General features: G+C 36.0%; 1 protein-coding gene across 3 annotated transcripts in view; it reads right to left on the reverse strand.

Moving 5' to 3' along the window:
* The window catches only part of LOC131534311 (uncharacterized), an 87636-nt gene that overhangs the window by 14649 nt on the left and 46572 nt on the right, over window positions 1-26415 (reverse strand). Inside the window, exons 6-8 of one of the 3 annotated variants that reach the window (XM_058767139.1) lie at window positions 23038-23160; window positions 9841-9927; window positions 1755-1827 (exon numbers count right to left, since the gene is read on the reverse strand). In XM_058767139.1, coding sequence (XP_058623122.1) covers window positions 1755-1827; window positions 9841-9927; window positions 23038-23160 — 283 coding nt within the window. Of the gene's footprint in view, window positions 1-1754; window positions 1828-9060; window positions 9513-9840; window positions 9928-23037; window positions 23161-26415 lie in introns of those variants that run through there. The other 2 variants (XM_058767141.1, XM_058767140.1) reach the window with 2 other exon arrangements.

Consider the following 26415-nt stretch of genomic DNA (forward strand, 5'->3'; position numbering starts at 1 on the left):
GCTCGCATTGCAGCTTGTCTGAGTGACATCTCTAGCTGGATGAAAGACCATCACCTTCAGCTCAACCTTGCCAAGACAGAACTGCTCGTGGTTTCAGCCAACCCATCACTCCACCACAACTTCTCTATACAGCTGGGTTCGTCAACCATAACTCCTTCCAGGACAGCCAGGAACCTTGGAGTTGTGATAGATGATCAGTTAAGCTTCACAGACCATATTGCTACAACGGCCCGGTACTGCAGATTTGCCTTATACAACATTAGGAAGATTAGACCCTTCCTGTCTGAGCAAGCTGCACAACTCCTTGTCCAAGCTCTTGTTCTGTCCAGACTGGACTATTGTAACGCGCTCTTGGCAGGCCTTCCCGCAAATATTATCAAGCCTCTACATCTGATCCAGAATGCAGCAGCCAGAGTGGTCTTTAATGAACCGAGGAAGGCTCACGTTACCCCTCTCTTCATCAGGTTGCACTGGCTACCAATAGCCGCTCGCATCAAATTCAAGGTACTGATGTTTGCCTACAAGACGACAACTAGAACTGTACCAATATATCTAAACTCACTAGTTCAAACTTATGCACCCTCCAGAAGCTTGCGTTCTGCAAGTGAACGACACCTTGTGGTGCCATCACAAAGAGGTACCAAATCTCTCTCACGGACCTTTTCCTGGACTGTGTCCATCTGGTGGAATGACCTCCTGATCTCAATTCTCAATTTTCAAAAATCATCTAAAGACACATCTTTTTCGCCAGCACCTGACCAACTAACACTAACACTTACCTATTATGTCTGTCTGTCTTAAAAAAAAAAAAAAAAAAAAACTAGCTACGTCTACTTTGCTGGACTAACTGAGACTTGTCATGGCACTTGTATACTGCTGCACTCTCGATGGTCTGATTGCTTCTATTGTTCTCATTTGTACGTCGCTTTGGATAAAAGCGTCTGCTAAATGATTAAATGTAAATGTAAATGAATGAATGAACGAACGAAAGAACAAACAAACGAACAATCAAACAAACAAATAAATAAATACTTTAGTTTTGAAAAAAAAAATAGCAAATACTATACTGTGTAAGAAAAGTGTACATTTAATGACTCTAAGTCAAAGGAATTAACATGTTTTCTTTAAGTATTGCATACAGTATTTACTTAAAGTATATATTCTTCAAGTACTGTGTACACATCTTGAATGCATGAATGAATGAATGAATGAATGAATGAATATTTTAGTTTAGAAAAACTATTTTAGCAAATACTATACTATTTAAGAAAATTCTAAATTGAATGACTCTGAAATGTCATGTGGTGTATCCATCAAGTAAAAGGCATTAACATCAAGTATTGTATACAGTATTGTGTACACATCTTAATAAATGAATGAATGAATGAATTCAAAATAATAAATAAACAAATAAACAAATTAATTAATTGATTGATTGATTGATTGATTAATACATTTTTCATAATAATAATAATAATAATAAATAAAAAAAAAATGTACTTTTTTCAAACAACATTAAGTGTTCTTCAGGGGTTCTCTAAATAATTTCCTTTCCTGCATATTTGTTGCACGACATGACTTCATACCCCCAAAATGTTATGTGAAGTAACAAGTGTTTATCCTCTCAACATATTTTACATGCAGAGACAAAGGTTGGACCGCAAAAGATGCACGCCCACTGGGCTCATATACAGATGCCATCCACACATCTTAAGTTGTAGTTAATCGGGAATATTCTGAAACAGTGAACTTACTGTAGTTATTGATTAGCAGCTGGATGATTTTGTCATGTCCATGTAGAGAAGCCAGGTGGAGTGGTGTGTAACCCTGCAAAAACACAAATAAAAAATAAGTGCATTTGGTCAAATTAAGTCCTGAAATGTCAGTTTATATGCATCCTACACACAAGCAAATATCTAAATATTAATAGTGTGGGAGGACAGTAATATGACAGCAATTCTTGTTCTCCTGTTGTGTCTGTCACTCGATTGCGAAGGGCTATTAAAAACAGCTGGACGTCATTTCACACACCACTGTGTGCAGGCGACGTTTCGCATTTATGCAGTTAACCAGACAGCGAGACCCGCTGAGACAATCGCTCCAGTACATCCCGCACATTAACACGGGACTAACCCTCTCCAGGATCCCATCAGTCACCCACCGCTGATTCAAACAGCTGCAGCCTGGTGGTGCTTCCTATCAAAACCTAGAAGGATAGTGTGCAGTGTTGCCAGATTGGGCGGTTTTGAATTTGATTGTGCAGGTAAATATTGGCTTGGGCGGGTGGACAAAATTTGGGGGGCTGGTTTTTGGTCAGTTTGGCAGTTTTCAAAACATATAAATTGTATAGACTAACTGGTTAACAAACAAGTCCAAGTGTGCATATAGCCTACTACATGCAATCAATCAGTCATCACAACGTTACTAAACACACACGCATATGCTGCAAAGACGACTGGTGCTGATGTTGACGTCGCGGCCGCACTCTTGCCAGTCACTAGGGATCAGCAGACAGATGTGATGATTGATGAGCGATGGGTTTTTAGCGCGATAATGGATCTGATTTTGAATGTATAACTGTAAGTGATCATAATGACTATATAAGTTCGATGGTAAAGAGTGGAGAGTGTGTTAACTCTCAAAACGTGAATTACACCTGTTGAGGGAGATGACATGAAGGCTATATCACTGCAACTCCGAAATCAGAGCACAGTTAAATGATTTAATCAAAATCTATTTAGATACGATCCTGTCTTTTATCTTTTAAACGGTCCAGATTTGTATCCTAAAACTGCTGCACTGTAAAAAAAAAAAAAAAAGAAGTTGAGCCAACTTAAAATTTTAAGGCAACCAGCTTCAGCAGATTTTTGGGTTTTCTCAACTTGTCGTTTTAAGTTTATACAACAAAATTTGAGAATCTTTTTTTTTACAGCGTGGACTTGTTAGTTTTGACTGTGCAAAGTTCTATATTATGTTCAATATGAACTTCACGAAAGACTTAGTTCTGTGTAAAATTATAGAGCGACACGAAAGTAAGAGCATTATTGTTGTTGTTAAATATTTTTATTGTCGGATTATCATACAGAATGACACAGTTTTGACTGTCATGGTGTGTGCATGAACGAGTGTGACATACATTGCTTATTCTGATCACTTATATTGGGCACTTTTTTGCATTTAAATTCTGACTGTTGACATTGAAAATGATGCATGTGTTTTTCGAGGGTATCGGTTAATTTCTTGATTGCCGTTTTGACAGTGTATGCTTGCATATTTTAATCATATTTGGTAATTCTCTTTAATGTATTTGCTCCGATCTGTATCTAGCATTATATTTATATTATTTTGTCGTCATTATTTTGTTATAGGGAGTTAAAAATGGCTCTTATCAACCTTGATTTACATTCTATCACATTATTTTGACTGTTAAAGTTTTGGGAGGGTATTTGTGAGCTTTTGGGCTGGAAATCGTCCATCCAATCTGGCAACACTGATAGTATGCTAGTGAAGCCGACGTGAGAGGATGATGGATGGATGAAATGTGACTGCGGTTTAGTGCTGATCTGAGCTCTGGCGGTGATTAGTGTGGATGATGGCACATTAATGTTCCACGGGGGACTTTATCATCCGAAGACACTTCTGCAAACGGATTGACTCCATCTATCCCTGATATCTCTTTGGTGTCCGTTTGTTTTACAGTTACCATTTCCTTGCTCATAACACAAATGGGCCGTGTGATTACAGAAAAACGAGGGGAGATCGACCATATTTGACAATTTTGAAAATTAACCAAACACAAAAATGGATAATGTCCTTAAATGTCCGTAACAGCATGAAACTGATATACAGGTGCAAATTAATTATGTAACATTTTCGAACTAAAGCATTCAACTGAATGATAACTAATCATGAACAATAGCTTACAAACTACATGGGTGAAAAACAATTATTATTAATACACGTAAGAAGCGTTTTAGTGTTAGAATAACTTTCCTGAATTTAAGTTGTCATATATAACATCTAAGGCTTCTATGGTCACGTTTGACCAAAACATTTTACATTTAGATTTTTGACTTTTGATTTTTTTTGCTACATTGGAATGAGATGACACTTGGTGACTTTTGTTGCATTAGCTATGTGAACACAAAAAAAAAAAAATCATGGACATAATTCAGATACATTAAAGGGTTGAAAAATAAAAAAAGTAACACTTGTTACATTCGCGGTCAAAAATGTACGATATAGGAAATTAATGGGAAAAACGAACAAAAAAAAAAAAATAATAATAATAATGTGAGACATAGCCAATAAAATATATAATAAATAATAGCCTAAATATTGCACAGTATCGTAAAATCGCTCTTTCTCAAAACTTTTCAAAAACAGAGAAGAAAACCTTTTCCATTTTTAGTACATCATTATCATTTAAGCATGCCCTCAATTAAAAAAAAAACAAATCCCGGTTCTCAACAGGATGACTGAGCGTTGCGTATTTATGGAAGATTTGTTTGGAATACATGCAGTGTTGGGGGTAACGCAATACAAGTAACGCGAGTTACGTAATCAGATTACTTTTTTCAAGTAATTAGTAAAGTAACGCATTACTTTTTAATTTAGAAGGAAATATTTGAGTTACTTTTTTCAAATAGGTAACATCAGTTACTTTGTTTATCATGTCTTGACTGACAGTTCTCGAGTTGCCATGTTGAGAGAAATCAGGAGTAAAATGCAGAGCGTTGTGTGAACATAATCTTACTGTAGTTCTAGACTAAATGTGAACGTGTATTTACTCATCTCACTGCACAAAAACAGATTCAGTATTCCTCAAAATCAATAAAAACTGTGAAATGCAGGATACTCAGGATATGATGCATATTACCTGCAATAATTAAATATTTTAAATATACTTTATGTATTTAATCACATTTTATTAACCAGTATGTTTACTTCTTTTATTAACCAGTCCTTCGATGATCCATTTCACTAACAAGCAAAAATGACTTTAGATAAACATAACATTTGGGTTTAATTTTTTTTCTATTGCTGAAGAGTGTTGAACTTTTTTCTGCTGCATTCTACTGTACAGACGTTAATTTACATTTCCTTCAGCCTGAGGCTTAAGGACAAGCAAGCAAGCCCTGCCTAGATTTAAAAAGTAACGCAAAAGTAACGTAACACATTACTTTCCATAAAAAGTAACTAAGTAATATAATTAGTTACTTTTTTGATGGAGTAACGCAATATTGTAATGCATTACTTTTAAAAGTAACTTCTCCCAACACTGGATACATGTAATGCACAAACATGTGAATCAGATTCAAAGTTTAGGGTTCACATAAGCAGAACATTTAGGATCTGAAATCGGATTGGATTTATTTGAATTCTCAAAATGTAGTGCATGCAAACATACCTGTTGTTAGCCTAACAACATGCTAACGTCAAACTCTACTGTAATCAATTTTGAATCGAGTTTTCAGTTGATGTCTTGTGAAAAGCACTAGTTGTATAATGTGCCAGGTCACTTATGAGGTCTATGTAAGCAGCAGACAGCGTTTACATTCTGGAACAGAACTTATGTAGAGAAGCACACAGTATGTGAGATTGAATTATGGGTAGTCCTTAACGTACTGTAGCATAATTGCATAAAATGGAGTGTAAACATGCTAGATGTCCAGGTAAAGGTGTCACTATTTCATTCTTTCAGGTAATGTAGCCTAGAATCAGTCCAGGATCGCTGGTGGCTGTGTTTGTAGCGTGTAGCACAGCGTAGCCATGTTGCTAACAGCACAGCACTATCATAGTGTAGTTCTGCTGCCCTTAAAGGTTAAAGTAGACTTCCCTCTGCTCTACTCCTCATTATTACACTAGTCCTAGCACTGACATTTTTGGAAAGGTCACAGCCACTTTCATGTGCTCTGTTTCACGTCAGCGTCAGTATAAGTAAAGGCCCTGGAGAGACTATCCAGGGTGCCAAAGGAGCCAATGGAGATCAAGGTAAGACAGTGAGTTTGGTTTTAACGAGACTGACTAACACTTTGACACAGAACATGGACAAATGCTGTCAGACCCTCGTGAAGAAGAAGTGTGCTTAATTGTGCATTTGTAGTGTAATATTAATGAAATAAAATAAGGCCACTTTAGTGTACTTAGTGTAAATACAGTACACTTTCACGACTATGTTTCTTAAGCAGACTTTTAAAAAGGGCACTTTGTAATAATGTCACAGTAAGCGTTTTACTTTTTTGTACTTTCAATCACTGTTTTCATAATGATTTGTTGTGTTTTAAAGAAGTACATTTATTTTGATGTGTAGACTAACATACTAAAGCATATGTAAAGTACTTGATTGCAATTTTAACTGTAGTGTTGTTGACTTTCAAGGCAAACAAAGAAATGTATATTATTAAATTTTAAGGTCTAGGTGCACCTCAGGTATAGTGGACTCTATAGTTAATTCATTCTGATCAATACGTTTTTCTTCGAGGTATCATATACCAAATATGCATACCTAATCCTTTATAATATACTATGAACAGCATTATAGTATGCCATTTAGAACATACCAACCGTGCAGACAGTAATAGCAATGAGCTCCACAAAATGAAATGATAAAAATTTTCATATTCAGCTTAAGAAACACCATACTATTGCATGTACTTCCTGTATTACTCTGAATGGTTATGGCATTAAAACCCCATTACTTCCAAGGTTCGTAACTTAATCTCATAGTATCTCCATTTTGAATGTTTAATAAAACCTATTTGTTCAATGCTAGGCAAGGAAAAGGGATTTGGTCCCATAGCGTGCCAGTTCTTAACCGTCCCGCAATCCTCTGATAGCTGGACAGCCAATGAGTGTGTGGCGTGACTGCGTTCAGAATCTGAAGCACATTTCTTCTAAATCCTGCTTCATTTCACAGGTGTATTGAAATCAAACTCACCCCCTTCAGAAGGAAAGAAGAAAGCAGGCCGTCATCAAGACCAGCGTCGGCTCCCATTTGCCAGCAAAAGCCAGAGAAGATTACAGAAACAGAATAAGCATAGCACAAGATGGGTCAAGAACTTAATTTCACACTGACAGCACGGGCAATTTGTGAAGGAAATATTTCCTTCACATGAAGAGCATAAATCTAAGTCTAAAAAACCTATTGAGCCGCCTACGGCATTTCAAAGAATCATGGGTGCACTTCCAACCTCAAGACTGCTCTAAAGTGTAGATATGATATCATGTTTAGGCCAAATTTTATGGGAACATTACATGTATTCTTCACAGAGAAAGTAATGTCAGAATCGACTGTGATAATTTACAGTATGCTTATCAGAACATGCATTTTCTGAATATGTGAAACTGAATAAAACCAGGTGTACACTTACATGCTGAAAAAGCCAGGTGTCGGTATTGAAAAAAGAAAGAAAGAAAGAAAGAAACAGGCAGATATTTAACATGAACTTATTAAATTATTCATTAAAATAATTTCAAAATGAAAGGAATTGACAATTTCACCGATCAGATGTAAATTCACTTATAAGCAATTAACATTAAAAGATAGAATATATAAGTTTTTCTACTTCAGAACTTCATATTTAATTCACTGTTACTTGCCATTTCTTTGTAATTGTTTGTGTAATTTGCTAGCATTTACTAGTCAAAATTCTTCACCAATTTTTGTTTTCAGTGGTGAAACACCAGGTCTATCAAAAGATGAAATGAGACAGCGAATGAAAAGAGAAATCCACGCCTCGTGTGTTTGTGAATCATAGTAAGGCACATTCAGACCCTGACAGCGCTGCATGGATTATTGATTTTTTTATTCCATTTCTGCCCAGAGGAGACTGCACTTGAAGAGCACCATTAGCCCCATAACGATTAGAGAGCAAAAGTTAATTATGTAATTATGACGGCAATAAAAAGTGCGCGTGTGCTCGACTGTGCTCGTGAAGGCTTTAAACATTATCTTCAATGAGCACGTCGCTGCAGACAGAATGAGGAGGGAGATTAGAGAAGTGGAAAAAGTGAGAGAAAACATTAAGTAATCACAATACTTTCCCTCTTTGGATTTTACCACTATATTTTTATTGTTAATTTAAAAAACAACAACAACAAAAAACAATAAATAAATAAATACATAAATAAATACATACATAATGTATAAATCTACACCTCTACTATGATGGACATGCTTACATTTTTTTAATTGAAATTAATTTGATGTTTTGGCAGTCTGAAAAATTTAAATAGCTGTAACTTTAAACAAACAAACAAACAGACAAACAAACAAATAAATAAATAATGTATAAATCTACACTTCTACTATGATGGATATTCTTACATGTTTTAAATTGAAATTAATTTGATGTTTTGGCAGTCTGAAAAAAAATGAATAGCTGTAACTAAAAACTGTATAAAAATCAATCAAACAAACAAACAAATAAAAAAATAAAAAATAAAAATAAAAATTAAATAAATAAATAAATAAATAAATAAATAAATAAATAAATAAATAAATAAATAAATAAATAAATAAATAAATAAATTTGAAACATTATATAACATTAAGTAGTTTGGAATTATTTTTATTATTTATTGGTCCTTAGATTTATTTATTTATTTATTAAATATAACGTAAAACATTTTATTTTAGTATTTATTTAAACATTTTATTTTTGATCAAGTTGGTTGAAATGAACTTGTCTTATTAATTATGTCCTGAGATTATTTTTTCCCCCAATATATATTTACTTTTAATATATTTATTTGAAGATTCAATATTAGTATACAACTAATAAAACTTTGAATATAAGAAAATGTAATAAAGATGGTAACAAATAGAATCAAAAGCCTTCAGTAGTTTGTAATTATCAGTCTACAATATAATATAATATATTTGAAAAGAAAAGTTTGTTCATATATATATATATATAGAGAGAGAGAGAGAGAGAGAGAATAAAAATAAATACATAAATTACATAATAAATAAAAATAAATTACACACTGAAAGGTTTTTTTTTTTTTTTTTTTTTTTGATTACACCTCTTAACAATTTCAGAATCACTAATTCAAAACCATTGTTGAAAATTATATATATGATGTGTGTAAAACCAACTTGAATACTATAAAAAATGTAAAAGCTTTCTCCTTTTAATCATCTTTAATCATTTTTGACATTCTTTTTAGTCCTTTACCCACAAACAAACACTCTTGGATCTTCACATTTATATAAACAGCCAATTTGCAAAGGGTTGAATTGGACTCTTTAAACTGCAGCAGGATCTGATCTGAAATAACCTTCTGAGAGGATCCACGATGCTGTGGGTGATAGAGGGAAAATAGACCTCCAAATAAAGGCTGGGGGTCGGGAGGGAGGGAGGTGTGCTGCCAGAGGCACAAAGATCCTGTCAGTATTTCCTTTGCACTTCACCAACCCTCAATATGACGAGATAAGATACAGTGCATTATAATATGCATGAACTGAGGGGAAGGCCAAAGCATTCACTGCCCGACTGTTAGCAGATCTGGAATAAATAAACATGAGGTCATGTTTATGCAAACACACTCCACTTCAAATCCGAGCCCTCGCTGCGAGTGTGTTTGATTAATAGTAAAATTTAGCTGATTAGCCACGTCGAATCACATAGGCGAGGAAGTTTGTGACCTAAGGGCTCGTATTAAAGAGAAATTACGCTTTAATTATACGCAAACACACACATTATACGGGAAGGCTGAGCGGCGGGAGGAGGTGTTAATTTGTGTGTGTGTTTGGGTGTGTGTTGTGTGCGCGGGCCCCTGCAGAGGTGTAAATGTGAGTGTGTCAGTGGGGCGCTGGCTCCTGTCAGCTCTCACCGCTCGCTGGTTGACGTCCGCTCCGGAGCGCGCCATCATGTCCACCATCTCCACACGGCCCTGCTTGGCCGCCCAGTGGAGCGCCGTCTGCAACACACACATGCAAACACAGCAGCTGTCAATCACCACGCCGCTGTCAATCATCACACATGTGACGTGCTCCTGGGCTTCAGAAGAGCAGCGCTGAGCCACCGCAAGCACTGGACTCATCTGAGCGGCCTGCTTTTACTCATGCACAAAGATCATATTGACACTGTGTGCGTTTTGCTTCATATGATTGGTTTTATTGATTTCTTCAAAGGAATAATTCAAGCTAATGAGTATATTCTGCCATTATTTACTCAGCCTCATGTTGTTCCAAACCTGTATGCTGTTATTTTTTCTGTGGAACACAAAAGAGAGACTTTTTGTAAGGAACAGACCAGAATTTAAATAGTTATTCACTGACAATCTTGATTACATTGTGTCCTTGTTACAGTGTAATTATCCATTTACTGAGTAATATACATGCACTTACTATGGCTAGGGTTAGGATTAGGGTTACTTGGATGTAACCGTGCATAATTTATTGTTATTATAATAGTAAGTACATGTAACGTGTAATAAGGACACCTTAAAATAAAGTGTTACCAAAATTACCAAGATCTTCCTCTTTGTATAAAACCTTTTGCAAGGCCCATTTTTGTAAACTAAATCCATTTTGTGGTCCATTTTTAGATATACATTTTTAGTGAATTTCAACGCAGTGCATCTGTGACTATACATGATTTATCGATTTACAATGTATTATTTATCACCCTTACTATTTATATTGCATTTTTGTAAAGTAATAATAATAATAAATAATACGGTAACACTTTACAATAAGGTTCATTAGTTAAACATTAGTTAATGTATTAACTAACATGAACTAACCACGAGCAATACATTTGTTACTGTATTTACTAATCTTCGCTAACGTTAGTTAATAAAAATACAGATGTTCATTGTTAGTTCATGTTAGTTCACAGTGCATTAACTAATGTCAACAATATTTTAATAATGTATTATTAAATGTTGAAATTAACATTAACAAAGATTAATAAACGCTGTATAAGTGCAGTTCATTATTAGTTCATGTTAACTAATGTAGTTAACTAATGAACCTTATTGTAAAGTGTTACCAATAATACAGGTTTTATTTATTTATTTGTTTGTTTGTTTGTTTGTTTGTACACCCAAGTGAGCAACAGGGTTTCATATGTAGACTAAATTATTATTATTATTATTAACAACAATAATAATAGTTTCTATAATAAAAATAAAAAACACCAGAGTGAGCAGACTAAAGCTAAAAATTGTTACAATTGTGTAAAATTGTTACATAAATGTAAATTACATTTTAATGTTTTTTTGTTTTTTTCAATTCAATTTTCTTTTCTTTTTTCTTTTTTTTCATACATGCACTTACCATGCAGTTCAGGGCTTCCGTAACTTATGAATCACACACATTAACACCAGTGATATGCATTAAAAAACAGGGTGGAAGTTATTTTATCATTTTATAATTTTATCATCTATCTTTCTTTATTTCTTTCTTTTTAGTACAAAAGGGTTTCTTTATCTTATTTTTTTTTCTCTTTATTGCCATTTCTTATTGAAACATACAACTGCAAGTTACTTGGGAAGTTGATAAATTCATGGATGAATCAGTGATCACTACATCAGAGCATTTCTGTCATGTTACATCCAAATACGGCATATATCCGAAAATATGTCATCTGAATAATTAGCATATCTGCTGCTTTTGTTCTGACCAAATTAAAACATAAAATGTAAAATACATTTAATTTTGCATACTACTTAAATAAGATGTTGACTTTAATTAGTTTAGAGACCTATTGAAAATCTGTCAGAAACAGTGATATAATCGTTATAAACACTTTGACAATACCTAAAACTGTGAAACCCGTTATAAACCATTTACAGCCTTATGTCCATTGACTTAAAATTAAATATAGTGTCATCAGACAAGAACTAAACAACTACAGTGTTATTTTTTTTTTTTTTATCTATTCAATGACATTTACACATTTTTAAGTGTGTTATAAAAGTCCAAAATTTTGGGTTACTGTATGTGAAGCCCATTTATGAAGCACCTATCAAAGCTGTGTTTGGGTTCATTTGCATAAGCAGATTTGGCCCCATATGAATGAATGAGAACAGGCTTGAGTCATTTGCATAGCAGCTAATTCAGCACAATGTTAGCTCACTGAGGCCAAACTAAAAGAGCCAAACTCAAGGACGCCAACTCAACTGCTGTTCAACTGTGCTTCCCGTCAGACGGGTGGTGAAGAATACATAATGTGCTTCTCATTTCAAAGTTATGTCATGTTTTTATTAATTGTTTTTTTTATACGTAATATCACTGCTAAGTAGTGGGGGGGGGGAGTAAGCAACAAGATTGCAGATTTAGCTTAATTCAGTGTTACTTAAGTATTATTGATATACTATTATATTTTTGTTAACTGTTTTAATTTTTATTTAAATGTACTTTTTTTGTCATTTTTATTGGTTTTATTTACATATGGATGTTAGATGTAGTTTTTTTTTTAATTAATTTACATTTCAATTTCAATTTAGTTATTGTAGTACAGCACTAAGTGAAAATGAGAAATGTTGTTTTGGCAATTTTTTACAAATATTTTATTCATATCATTTACCATTTATTTGTTTGTTTGTTAATTATTTACTTTTAGTTCATTATAATAACCCAGGCCTGAATTAGAAATTATATCACAATAATATACAGTGCCCTCCAAAAGTATTGGAACAGTAAAGACAAAATTGTTCTGTTGGCTGTGGAGTCAAGACATTTACAAATATGATGAAAAGATGAATATGAGACAAAACTACAGAATGTCACATTTTATTATTGGGTGATTCAACACATAAATGTTTTACCAGCTCAGAAGTTCAGCACATTTAGAGTTTCATCCCTCGATCTGATGTGAGCATAAGTATTGGAACAGTTGCCTCCAGGTCTTTCTAAGTGATCAGCTGTGTCCTGTTGCATTAATTCTTCAGATATTAAAAGCAGGGAATGTGTCGTATCAGTTATATCCATTACTTCTGCATTCTGAGTCTTGCATTCGATGATGACGCACACAAACCAGGATGAAGACGAGGGAGCTGACTTTGAGAGAAAAGCAAGCAATTTGGATGCTAAAAGAAAAGAGGAAGTCAGTTAGAGCTCTAGCAAAAACAAAGGGCATGGAGAAATCAAGAGTTTGGAAACCACCAGCGACACCAGCAACCAACAACTACCTGATCGGCTGAGAAAACAACAGTAGTTGATGACAGACAAATCATAAAAGCTGTGAAAATTAACCCTAAAAGACGTGTCTGTAAAATCACCAACAACTTCCAGAAAGCTGGGGTGATGCTCTGACAATCTACTGTCCTCAGGAGACTTTGACACAGAATTACAGATGCTACACAGCAAGATACAAACCTCTGACCAGCTCCAAAATTAGAAAGGCAAGATTAGAGTTTGCAAAAAAGCACAAAGGTGAGCCAGAAGAGTTTTGGAACTTTGGAACTGTTTATGGACCGATGAGACAAAGACGAACCTTTATCGAAGTGATGGGAAGCAAAAATGTGGAGAAAAAAAGGGAACTGCAATGATATCAAGCATACAGCCTCATCTGTAAAGCATGGTGGAGGTGGTGTCATGGCACGGGCATGCATGGCTGCCTCTGGAACAGACCCTCTCAACTTTACTGATGACTTAATGTATGATGACAGTAGCAGAATTCATTTGGAAGGGTACAAAACCATCTTGCCTACCAATATTCAAGAAAATGCCACCAGATTCATTGGGAAGTGCTTCATATTGCATCAGGACAATGACCCAAAACACCCTGCCAGTTCAGTCAAGGACTTTATAAGGGCAAAGAAATGGAAAGTCTTAGATTGCCCAAGTCAATCTCCAGATTTAAATCCGATTGAACATGAATTTCACCAGCTGAAGAGGAGAGTAAAGGCAGAAACTCCCCAAAATAAGCAACAATTGGAATTGGCTGCATTAAAGGCTGGGAAAAGTATTTCAAAGGATGAGACCAAGAGTCTGGTGATGTCTATGGGTCACAGACTCACTGCTGTGATTGTGCGCAAGGGATCTGCAACTAAATAATAGCTTTTAATCTTTTATATCTGCCTTATGTTCAACTGTCCCAATACTTATGCTCATATCAATGAGTGGGATGAACTCTAAAAGTGCTTTTCTTTTTATTTGGTAAAACATGTATGTGTTGAAATGGTTAATAATAAAATGTGACATTCTGTAGTTTTGTCTCATATTCATCTTTTCATCATATTTGCAAATGTCTTGACTCTACAGCCAACAGAACAATTTTGTCTTCACTGTTCCAATACTTTTGGAGGGCACTGTATACAGAAAGATATAGATATAGATATAGATATTGGTATCATGTATCATTGCTATCAGTGATCTTTATGCTTTTCTAAACACAAATATCCTCTAGACTGCACAAACTTTCGAATTATGCATGAATACAGATGAAAGTACAGGCTACTTACAAACTTCGGGTCCAAGTGAGGAGTTCCAAGTGTTATTTTTTATTCATTGTGTGTGTCAGAGATTCCCGGAGTGAGACAGAGAAAGAAAGCAAGAAAACAACATCAGTAATAGGATAACACAACTCTTTTGGGCCATGTTGCTCTTCATAGTCGCCATTGTGTTTCGTCACATCGGCGTGTTTGGCCAAAAGCGCCGAGTGTCTCTCCGGTCCCCGTCCACATTCACACAGAGCAGGACATCAAAGCTGGTGCAGCCGTGCTTTTGTCAAACTCTCCTCCCCAATTTTCTGTCACCAAGTTTTATCTCTTCAAAATCAGCGGCAGCCTTTAACCTATTCTGAGCCGATTAGCTGAATGCTTGATTTGAGCATTAGAGAAACTATAGCAACCTGTAATCTGCCAAAGAGCGAATCAAAAAGCCCTATGTATCTTGTCACGCAAGAGCTGGCAGCCCACCTTGACCCCATAAGCCGTCTCTTACAGAGCCCTCGCTGGGCGGACAGGCCCCTGCTTTATTCACACACATACAATCCGTCGAGAAATGTCCTCCTCTCTGTTGGTCTCTGGCCAGTCTGTGCCCCGTCCTGAAGAGCAGCAATCTGCCCAGGTCTATGATCGTTTAGTAAACAATGTGCAATGAAACAATATCCACTGAACAGTCTGCAGAAAAGCAAAACCTAGTGCAGCTAAGATGTTAGCAGAACGTACTGGAGCATTAAACATCAAGTTTCCATAGCCATGTGAAAAATAAGTAGTAATTTTAACTTTAAAATACATTTAAAAATAGTACTTTTAATATAGTTTATACTTAAGCGCGAACTGAACGTAAAAACCTTGGACACTTAAATGCAACTTCTTTGTTTAAAATGTTTCAATTTATGTTAAATGTAATGAGCTGAACTCTAGAGTGTTTTTGAACCACTTAATTAGTGTAATTTAGTTAATGTCATTTTTGTTAAAGTGTATGCTATATGTCATGTATTTAAATATATTTGTAATTACACATCTTTATGAAGTTGCAATTTAGCATGTTTTAAATATGCTGGCTTATATCAAATATCAAATAACACACTAGAGTTAAACTTATAATCGTAAAGCACTTTCCATGTGCTTTAGTACAGTATGTTAGTCAAAACATCGAAATATGCTTAATTCTTTAAAGCAGTAAAACATTTATTTTGACATTATTACTAAAATACACTTTTTAAAAGTCTTTAAAAACACTTAAGTGGCCTTTTACTTCGTTAATATTATATTATATGTAAGTACTTTTTTCTTGCACATTCAATACAGTTTGGGGGAATTTTTTCACAAAGAAATATGACACAAAGATATAATTTAGAGGTGTTTGCTAAGGCATTTGCACAAACCCTAAAACAAAGTGTTTGTTTGTTTGTTTATTTATATATTTATTTTGCACCGTTTGGTAATCGCACATGAAAGATGCCTAAAATCAGACTTGTGGAGTTTATTTTTACTTTTCAAAATTATTTACAGTTTGTGGACAATAATATGGGTGTAAAAAGTATGGATATGATAATGTGGTGATGCTTATATATTTATGGACAGTGAAATTATTTTGTTAAATAAAGCCTTTCAAACTAATCTTGGAAAAATAAAATGTAAATTTGTATTATTATTATTATTATTAATACTACATCTCTGAATTTGTCAAATCCAGTGTTTATCATCTACATCAGATGTTTAAAAAAATAAAAAATAAAAAAAATCCTCAAACAAAAGATTTATATTCCCCCAGTCTGATCAAGCCAGGCATAAGAAGCAATGTAATTTTCATGTATGGGGCAAAACTCGGGTCGGTTTAGTCAGTGTGTGTGTGTGTGTGTGTGTGTGTGAGAGAGAGAGGTTTAGTGTGTGCCAGATGGAGGCTCTGTCTTTTATTGGCAGTGTGAAAGGACAGCTTATAGTGCTCCACTGTGGTCAGGCTCAATAGAGAGGGTGAGAGCAGACCCTCACACACACACTCTCACTCAAAGCCTGATGCTTGTCACCATATGGAGCTGTTTAAAAACGGCCATAGCCCCACACAAAAGAGCAACATTAACAGCCTCTTACAATGACTGCTGGGATAACACTGAATTATTGCACAGGGAGAGCAGTCACACACACAAACACACACACACACACACACACAAACATACCTTTTATGACCTTATCACTCAAATTTGAGGTTTGATAATACTGAAAGCTTTGAATATTTTCAATTTCAGATAGAATTGAAGGGGTTGTTCTCAACTGGTTTTGCTTCAGGACCCAGATTTTACATTAGACATTAAGTGGCGATCCAACACAATATCAAAATTGTTTATTGCATAAAAGACAACTGTATAATCTCACCAATATGCACATTTTTTAAAATTACCTAGACTGATTTCTCAATTTCATGGATTTTTTAAACATCAGAAATGCGGTTTACTAGTCATTATAGTTCGACTGACAGTTTTCTCCTATGCTTTAAATGTTTAAAACCCTATTTTTTTTCCTATGCAAAATTATATGGATAGTCACTTATTATTATTTGTATTTATATAGTTTGTCCCTACTATCTGTGACCATACCAGAAGTCGTGCCCCACTAGTTAGGAACCACTGCATTAGACGAACATTCATTCATAATATTTTAAAAAATCATCAAAATTTAATAATTTTACTCAATATTTGCAGTGCTATGTATTGTATTATATTATAGAGCACTGCATTGATGGGTTTTTGTTGTAAGTTAGCATCACCCTGGTTCCCTTGAACAAAACCCAATAGGATTCTTCCACTGGCTTTTGGGATATTTTATTATTTTATTTATTAAATTTTGAAAACTAAACATAATTGTTAGAAGCAAAAAGCTAAATGCAACTGAACTAACTACGCTACAGTCACATGACTTCAATGTTTAGGTCATATTTCAGGCAAATTACACCAAAATCCTATTCAAATAAATGACTGACTTTGTGTCAATGAGACCAAAAGTACTAAAATGATAATTTGTTTCTGGATTTGGCCTACAAAAATACACCACCCCTGGAGGAATCCTTTAGAGTATCAAGTGTTTTGTTTAGCAACATGCTAATGTTAAACTCTATTGAACTCAAGTGTGAGTCACGTCTACGGTGTGTTTTGAGCAAAGAGGTCTATTTGTATGATACAGAGTTTCTGCTTGTATAAATTAATAAAATCCCTCTTATGAAGGTCCATTTCAGATAGGATGCTGCCTTAGAAGGTTTGTGTATAGTACATAGCAAATCTTACACTAGCAGATGAGAACAAGCCCTCTGTCGGCTTTCATAAATCATAATAATTGAAAAAGAAACGAAACATTACTGACTTTTTAAGGTATATTTTACCTCTCATCTCAAAAAACTGTTAAAATCCCACCACATTTACGCTGCAGCACTGTGAAATTTTTTGTAAACATACAAAAGGCCAATAAAAAGATGTAAAGAGCCTGTTCTTATCCTAAAACTTAAGCATGAATTTAATCCTTTTACGCCACAGTAGCTCAATCCTCCACTCCTATTGGCTGAGAGATGCGGAGAGGTGCATGTCCGCCCCGAGGCGGCTGGAGCAGTGCCTGTTTGTTAAACTAATAATTGCCGTGTCATTACACTATAATTAGACACAATGATCATTCGGCTGCCTGTGCGTGTAGAGAGGGCCGCATACCAGACACACACATTAACATGAATTAAATACTTCATCATTGCAGTTATTAATGTTGAACAAGAGTGCTCAACTCCTGCATGAAGATGCCTGAAGGTGTAAACCACCATGACCATGTTTTCATATATTAACACTGGTTTCTCTTTATTGTGCACTCTTGAAAATGTAGGCAAAGACTTTTAATGTGAGTTGAATTAATAAATATCAATGAAAAGCAGTGATATATGCACATTGCATTACTGTTTGTCAGTGCTGTATGAAATCAATTGTGCTCATTTGAAATATAAAAGGTATAATAAAAATAGATTTTAGAAATTGAAAATTATATTTTCTAAAGAATAAGGTTGCTTAACCATGCAAACGTTGCTTCGATTTTCAAATTGAGCAGTTTTTTCGTTTGTTTGTTTGTTTTTTAAGATGTATTGTTGGTGTTTTATTCCTTTATCTCGATAGAACAGCAAGTTGGCAAGAAGCGCAGTGGGATCGGGAAAGGTCCATAAGTCGGGACTCAAACTCAGGACGCCCAAAGCACAACAGCGCTACATGTCTGCCCACAAGGCGAAGTTTTACTACAATTTCATCAACAATTTACAAGCAAAAGCGAATGTAATTATTTGCGCATGTAGATTACAAAGTCAATGCAAAGATGCAAATAGCCACGAATTTGTGCCAGGTGACTAGACGATTTTGGCAACATGCCAAATATGGACGATATTTGCATCAATCGCGTCTTCCACGCAAGTTGAAAAATTTCAACTCGAGCAGGAAATTTGCATGACACGTTGTCGTGCAAGCCAATCAGCAAAGAGCTTATCGATGCGTCTTGTTTGACACAACCGATTGTATAAGAAAATGGAGGGAGAGCATTATCATGTTTTCATTCGCATAAAAAAATTACGAGAAAAACGTCTCACGAGAAATCTAGAGTGAGCAACGCGATGCGAATATTCGCTTCACTTCTGGTGTGAACAAACTATTAGGGATCATCATATTTGGCGGTCCTTGGCATTACAAAGTTTGACACCTATGTTAGGGTATTTTGGGTGGTCACCAGGGCACTGGAGGTATTCTGGATGGTTTTAGTATGTTGCTATGTTGTTGCTAGCGTAGTCTTTGTGGTTGCTTACTGGCCTAAATCAAAAGAGCCCACCCAAAAGTCTCTGTGATACTCTGGTCCCTAGATATGACCCGGGTCCCTCCTCCACCATAGGAATGCTTGCCTTAGCAAACACCGCTAACAAACTTGATATAACAAAAATGACTCTTAGAGAGCATGCTTACCCCCTGGAAATCCAATGAAGTCATTGAAGACAATAGTGATTGAAGACAACATGGATCAAACATTGTCCTGATGCAAATGAAATACTGTACAATGGACTCTAAGCAAGTGTCCTTTACATTCTAGTCAAGAGAGCTAATGAGATCTAATGAAAGAACTACTCTACAGAGAACACCTAATCCATTCTACCTTCATCAACACATCACAAGGCTAAAGTTGGCCAGCCCAAGAGGAGAGGAGCATTGTTGTGAAGCTCAAGCTAAGGGAAGGACCAAATCTAGATACATAGATTAGCATTCACAGAGGGGATTATGGACACCTACTCCCATTTCAAAGCTTCCCGTTTTTGAAGTTTTGGGGGTGGTTGGCTCTAAGCTGAGAAATTGTGAGTCTAAAGGCTAAACTCTCATTTGATTCCTCTGGGATCTCCTCAGCTTAATCCCCAGATCCTGGTCTCATCTTCCCTTGTTATTCGATCGCCTTAAGATCAGTGTCCAACCTGGCCACAGACACCCCCTTCTCATTTCCACCCCCTTCATTAATTTCTCTTAAGAAGATTAGCAAGCCCTTGGATGTTATTGTTTGCAAATCTGATTTCCCTGGTGTCATATTCTAGTAAACAACAGCATTGCGATGGATGCAACTGACCAGTGGGAGTCTCTACTCATACATGCATATCATTTATCTAAACACCCCCAAACTTGCTGTCTTTTTTGACTTCCTTTTCATGGCTGTCATGGCTGACTTGGCTAGATGAACAAGCTACTAATAAAAAGTGGCTAACCGTATTGATGGTATTTGCATTCTACTACAAAACAATTCAAAATCTAATTTTGCACAGACTGGTTAATTTAAATGAACTCTGCAATTTTCAAAACTGTTGCATTACAATTTGTAAATATTATATTTGACAATTTGGTGGCAAATTTGTATGAATTTGTACAATCTCATTTACACATTTTTGTACAACTTACTTGCCCCATGGAGGGTTAGGTTTAGGAGTGGGGTTAGTTTGAAGTTTACTTTTATTTTGTCACAAATCATACATTTTCACATTGCACAAATTTGTATGAAACCGCGACCTCAAAACATACTATTCCGCTTCTTTATTTCATGAGATTAGGTTTACTATTTAAATGAAATGAATTTGACCTAAAATTGGTTAATATGAAATAGAAGGTGGGCATTTTAGGCTTGAATATACACTTGGGCATACCACTGTGTTCCCAATGTATTTTACTCTCTTTACGCCACTAGTTATTGTTTTTAACTTTTTAATGGGACAGCTACTCTGTTTGAAAACAAACTGTTATCCTTTTGAAATTTGTAGTTAAGCTGGCAGTTTTGGTATTTTAAGCAGCACAACACTGCTTATAGTCCCCATCCCAACCAGCCTCAGATAACAATTGATGATGATCTTGAAACAACACTTGAATATAATTGCAGACAACAGATAGATTAGGGTAAAACTAAGAATTACACGAAAAACTGATAATTGGGTTTGCACAAGTTCTTTCTAGTGGCATGAAGCAGAAGCAACAGAAGACGAGGATGAAGGGGTATAGGTAGAGTCCTCATGTACTTACGGTGACAAAGTCCTGCGAAAAGAAGGAGGAAACAAATCTAATGAGATTGTAGACATCACGGACACATAAATCAAACATGGTCAAAGAATGTACCGCACAAAGTCACACATTGCAATTTCAATGGAGCTGCGTTTTCTGCAGGGATTCACAAGGGATTCAAGGTAACCGTTTGATTGGGAACGAGGAGGCACTAATTAATTTCAGAAGCTCTTATCTTGCTCTGTATCTGCGTCTATGAGAGGGGTTTGAACCATTTGGCTGTGATGCTTCAAACACAAAGAGCTTCATTCCCCTAGAGACGCCAATGCCAAGTTCAGCCCACAAACCCTTTTCAATCCTGCCAAGCAATTCCAGCCATGCCATTAATTCCACAAAGCCAAATGTAATTGATTGATAAGGGCCTGAGATTAACCTTTCCTATGAGTTTTTGTCTCTCAATCGTGATGGCCACATAAGATGCTGTCTATCCCATCAACACTATCGCTTTTATCTGATCCTGGTTAAGAGCATTGGCCATTACTGTTGACCTGGGGGGACTGGATGAGCAAAAAAGGTCCACTAAAAATGTCCATCTTTGACTGCCACATCTGAAGTCCGATCTGATGAGAATGTCCCATCTTATCTTTAAAGACAATGAAGATGCATTTGAACCGGTTCCTTGTTTGAAAAATGTATTGTGGGGTACAGAAGAAAACCTTGCGTGCTCTTTGGAAATGTCCTGTTGTTGTCTAAGTTAGCATCACTTACACAAAAGAACATTTTGGTGTTATCAGCACTAGCATGCTAGTGGACACATGATTTAAAGTGTTCTCTTTTGCGGTAGCAGGTCCACAAACTTACACTAGGCTGAAACAGAATCCCGCTGGACCACATTCACCCTTTGGTAGATGCAACTAAAGATTATGAAATCCGTTTGACTTTGGAACTAGTGGAAATAATGATAAACAATGTTTCAGTTTTTGTTGACGTTGATAAAAAAGTAAAACTAACTTTGCTTTAAAAACACTATTTCATGTAGGTTTTAAGAAAAGGGTAGCTTGCAGGAATTTTTGGGCCATGATTTACTACTGATTAATTACTAATTAACATGCAACTCAACTAGAGTTAGACTCAGGGTTAGTAACATTAAATAACTATTGGTTCTTGCACTGCAAGTCTGTAAACACATACTGGTGCTTTAGCACTTAGTTCAAGAGTAACTGTTTCAAAGTAATTCCTTGAAATCTTTGGACACAAATGGCACCGTTTTCTGAGAATGTTCCATTAATATCTGACAACTGGTTATAATAGAGTAAAACAAGTAGCTATTAGCATTAGCAGTAGCTACAGAGGTGGTAAGTGTTCTTGCCAGTTGCTCTACAGCAATGCTGCAAGCACTTAGCAGCTCCAGCCGTTCCCTGTCATCCTCGTTCACCGCGTAAATTCACTAAACTTCATGGAAATTTAATAAGAGCTGCTGCTTTGGGCCTCACTCCCGTAGAGCCGCGACCCGCTGCTGCTGCCAGGCACATATGTGATGATTTACAACCAGACACATGTCTGCCACCTTCCTTTCCTTTTCCTCTTCTCCGTTTTCTGTGTTCAACCATCTCCCTTGTTTCGGAAGTGTGCGTAAGTGGCAGAATACACAGCCTTGGGGCCAAAGGCTTCTGAAGTTAAGCCAATACAGGCTGCGCTTGCATCCAGGGGACAAACAATATCTGGAAGTCGTCAGCGTGTTTTATTTTCTTTTCTCTTCACCTTTAAAGCAGACCCGCTCTGTTCCTCTAACACTATCAAAAAAAACAAAAAAAAAACGCTCCTGGTCAAACAACAATCAGTTCCTGTCAGAGTCTTTTCATCCTGCCCTAAATCTTCAAAAGAGACACTCTCTGGTTCTGTGCAGTAACGTAATCCTCATCCTAATTAGCTTGACCCTTACAACTCAGGAAACACAACTGCAACCCTCCAGTCACTACACAAATTACTAGTAATCAGGAAAATGATTGACTCTATACACAAAATATTAAATAATGTTTCTTTTAGTTATGGAAACATTTGATTTTTTTACAAATAAAATGCAATGGTGAAGCTTCACCTTTTTGGAGACAAGTGTAGTGTCCTGTTGAAGAAGCAGGTACAGGGTAGTAGCGTTTCCCAGTGCTGCGCAACGCAGCCACTCTTTCTCAATGGGGTCCATCTGCACCCGATGAAACAGTGACTACAAACAAGACATGGAAGACATAAGACCTGACAAGGGAGCATGCAAGAATAGGGTTCACCTGTAAGACCTATAAGTAGTATGTACTTTGTCTCTGAGGAGGCAAGACAAAGATTGTAAAACAAATTGAAGTATAAAGCAAATTATGGAATACGAGACTAAATAGTGTTCTAAAATATTTTTTTCTCTTTTTCCTAAAGTAACACTGTCTAAGTAAATGCGGCATACAACACCAGATCACTGTGTTATCACTGAGTTTCTAAAGTGTGGTGTGAATGTGAAGGGCGAACATCAAAATACAGGTTAAAAGTCATGTGACAGGAAGCAGTGCCTCCATTGCACTGATTACTGGCTGATTACTCTGTCAAATGCTTGCAACATGGAAGTAATATGAGCAGCAATATCTTTATTCTTACTTGACTACAGTTGGATTTAATATTTATAAATTATCTAATTTATTTCTGAGATGAAAACTGGACGCACTCACTGAATTCATGTCAACAAGGTGGCATGCTGCTGTTTGTGACATTTATCATTGCACAGACTATAGTTGGGTCCCAAAAGAGGTACTGTATTCTATGTACTTTAATTTAGGGACCAGTTCTCTCTATTAAGTAGTTGCTTATTAGCATGCATATTACTAGCATATTGGCAGTTTAAAGCACATATTAATATTTTGCATGACCATTTTTTTATTTTTTATTTATATTAATGCACCTCAAACATAACCACTACCTTACTAACTATTAATAAGCAGCAAATTAGGAGTTTACTGATGCATAATTCATAGTTAATAATTAGTTAATAGTGAGAATTGTTCCCCAAACTAAAGCATGACCATAAAGCTGTATTCTACCATCTAGTGTATGGCATATTACTACTTATTACTTACTTACTACGTACTACTACTTACTTCTACTATGTAAGTATGATTAGCACATCATCCATCATGCGAAGTGTGAGTGTGAGTGCACTATTTACATACAAATGACAGAGTACATAAGTACATCAATAGGACAAATAATTGTAGTATTCAAAAAAAAAAAAGAATTAGTATGCAGAACATACTAAGTATACTAGTATTCCATTCATCTGACTGCCTGTCCATTCCTGCACTGTGAAAATAAGTTATAACACTAGCCTTCAGCTCCTTCTTGTTTTGACCTCTCTTCATTTCTAATCTGGGGTCGGTTCCAGGCAGCCTCCCTCTAAACAGAACCAGACAGGGTTTCTTGTCACACTGATCAATGACCTGTGACCAAGTCTGGGGCCCTGCAGACGCCCGTGGCCAGCACAAGGGCTCCGTTGTTCAATCTGACAGAACGCGTCAGGGATCCAATACCAAGATAACATGATCTAAGGGAAGACCGTGGATCCCAACACCGCTAATCCTCATGTTTAGCACCTGTTTATGATATGACAAATTGAAACCCCCATCGTGAAGGTCCTGACATTATTGCATTTCTGTTCAAAACATTGATTCAACATGGCAACTGAGGGGCCGCCAATTGGGACCAGGGGCCGAGCGTGGAGCGTGGAGCATGGATTGACATATGTATCTTATAAAAGCTAAAGGAAAATACAGATCTGAACTTTAAAATAAACAAATACTTCACAGGGCGATATCAGAAACAAACAAAGCCAGAAAGGAAAACTAGCAGAGGAAAAGGAGGCTGGGATCCTGCGGCCTTGCCCTGCTTTGACCTCTGACCCCGTGTTAAAGGCAGAGCATGCAGAAAGACGGAGGAAAGCGTCTGCAGATCAAAAGGAGGTGACAGGTCTGCGTGACCTTGACTCTTAACCTTCAGCTGCGTCTCCAGACGAGAAAACACTGATGTGAGCTCCATTCATCTGTCTGCTGGTAACACCCAATGCCAGATAACATAAACTGCTAATTAAAGACAACCAGATACAACAACACTTATATGCCACAATCTAAAGTGTGAAATCAAAATGCTGTCTGACAGCATCGCTGGGCATCATGGGAGCATTCAAACATGCTCAAAATGTTACGGCTTACTTATTTGATCATGGAAATGATGTAATAATTCAATCCATGAGAGAACAAAGATGGTCCCTGCAAAGACGTCATAAGCACACTCAGGTCCATATCCCATGATGCTTTGTGCGGAGGAAATTCCTGCTGTGAGAGGGCAGACCCCAATAACAAAATCTATAAAAATAACTGTGACATCCTGTTGCTATGGTCAACAAACAGCGAGATGATTGATGAAGACAAACTGCTGCAGTGATGGACATTGCGAGGTATTTCTCTTCAGCTCTTACAGACACATGAAAGGATCCAAACTCTCGCTCTCAGACGGATCAGATGTCAGTGCGTTGTTTTTCCACTCCAGGTGTTTTTTTAGTTGTTTTCTTCAGGTTTACATGCCTCAAGTCTCTAAGAGACCATTATTATTGGACAACCATGTGAACATCTTTAAAGCAGTCATTAAACACAAAATATGTCATTGATATGCAAAGAACAAAAGAGGGATTCACTAAAAACTGCAGCCATTTATATATTTATTTAGATATGAGTTTATAATTTCTTATCAATTTCTTATTTGGATTTGAGTTGAAAATTTATTATTAATGAAGTCATAAAAGATGTCCCTCCACACTATGCGACCACCCTGTTACCACTATATTTGTGCTATTTAAAGTAATAAACTATTGCATAAAATATTTGTATCATTTCAGGATGTGAATTCTTCAAATACAAGCAAAATTATCCACTTTTTATCACTTCAACTTAAACAATTTATGTTTTATTAGAATTGTCAGCAGAGAATAATCTTAAAACGTCAACCCTGTTACTATGATTTTGTGTAGTAAATATTTGATAAATGAAAAGTAGATAATTTTGGAAATGCTACCAAATTAATCTTTCTAATAAGCACCTTGTAGTGCATGACCTTTTGTGTAAACCTTAACCCTGTCAATCCTGTTACCTTTCTAAAAGTATAACTATATCCTGTCAAATATTAAAATTAAATATTTTGGTAACACATTAGAATAGGGAACACTTATTCACTATTAACTACGACCTTTCCCTCAATAAATTCCTAATTTGCTGCTTATTAATAGTTAATAAGGTAGCTGTTAAATTTAGGTATTGGGTAGGATTAGGGATGTAGAATAAGGTCACGTAGAATAAGGCATTCATATGTGCTTAATTACTACTAATAACTGGCTAATATTCTAGTAATATGCATGCTAATAAGCAACTAGTTAAGAGACCCTAAAATAAAG

Source organism: Onychostoma macrolepis, chromosome 25, assembly GCF_012432095.1.
Source record: "Onychostoma macrolepis isolate SWU-2019 chromosome 25, ASM1243209v1, whole genome shotgun sequence".
In the NCBI taxonomy this organism is placed as follows: domain Eukaryota; kingdom Metazoa; phylum Chordata; class Actinopteri; order Cypriniformes; family Cyprinidae; genus Onychostoma; species Onychostoma macrolepis.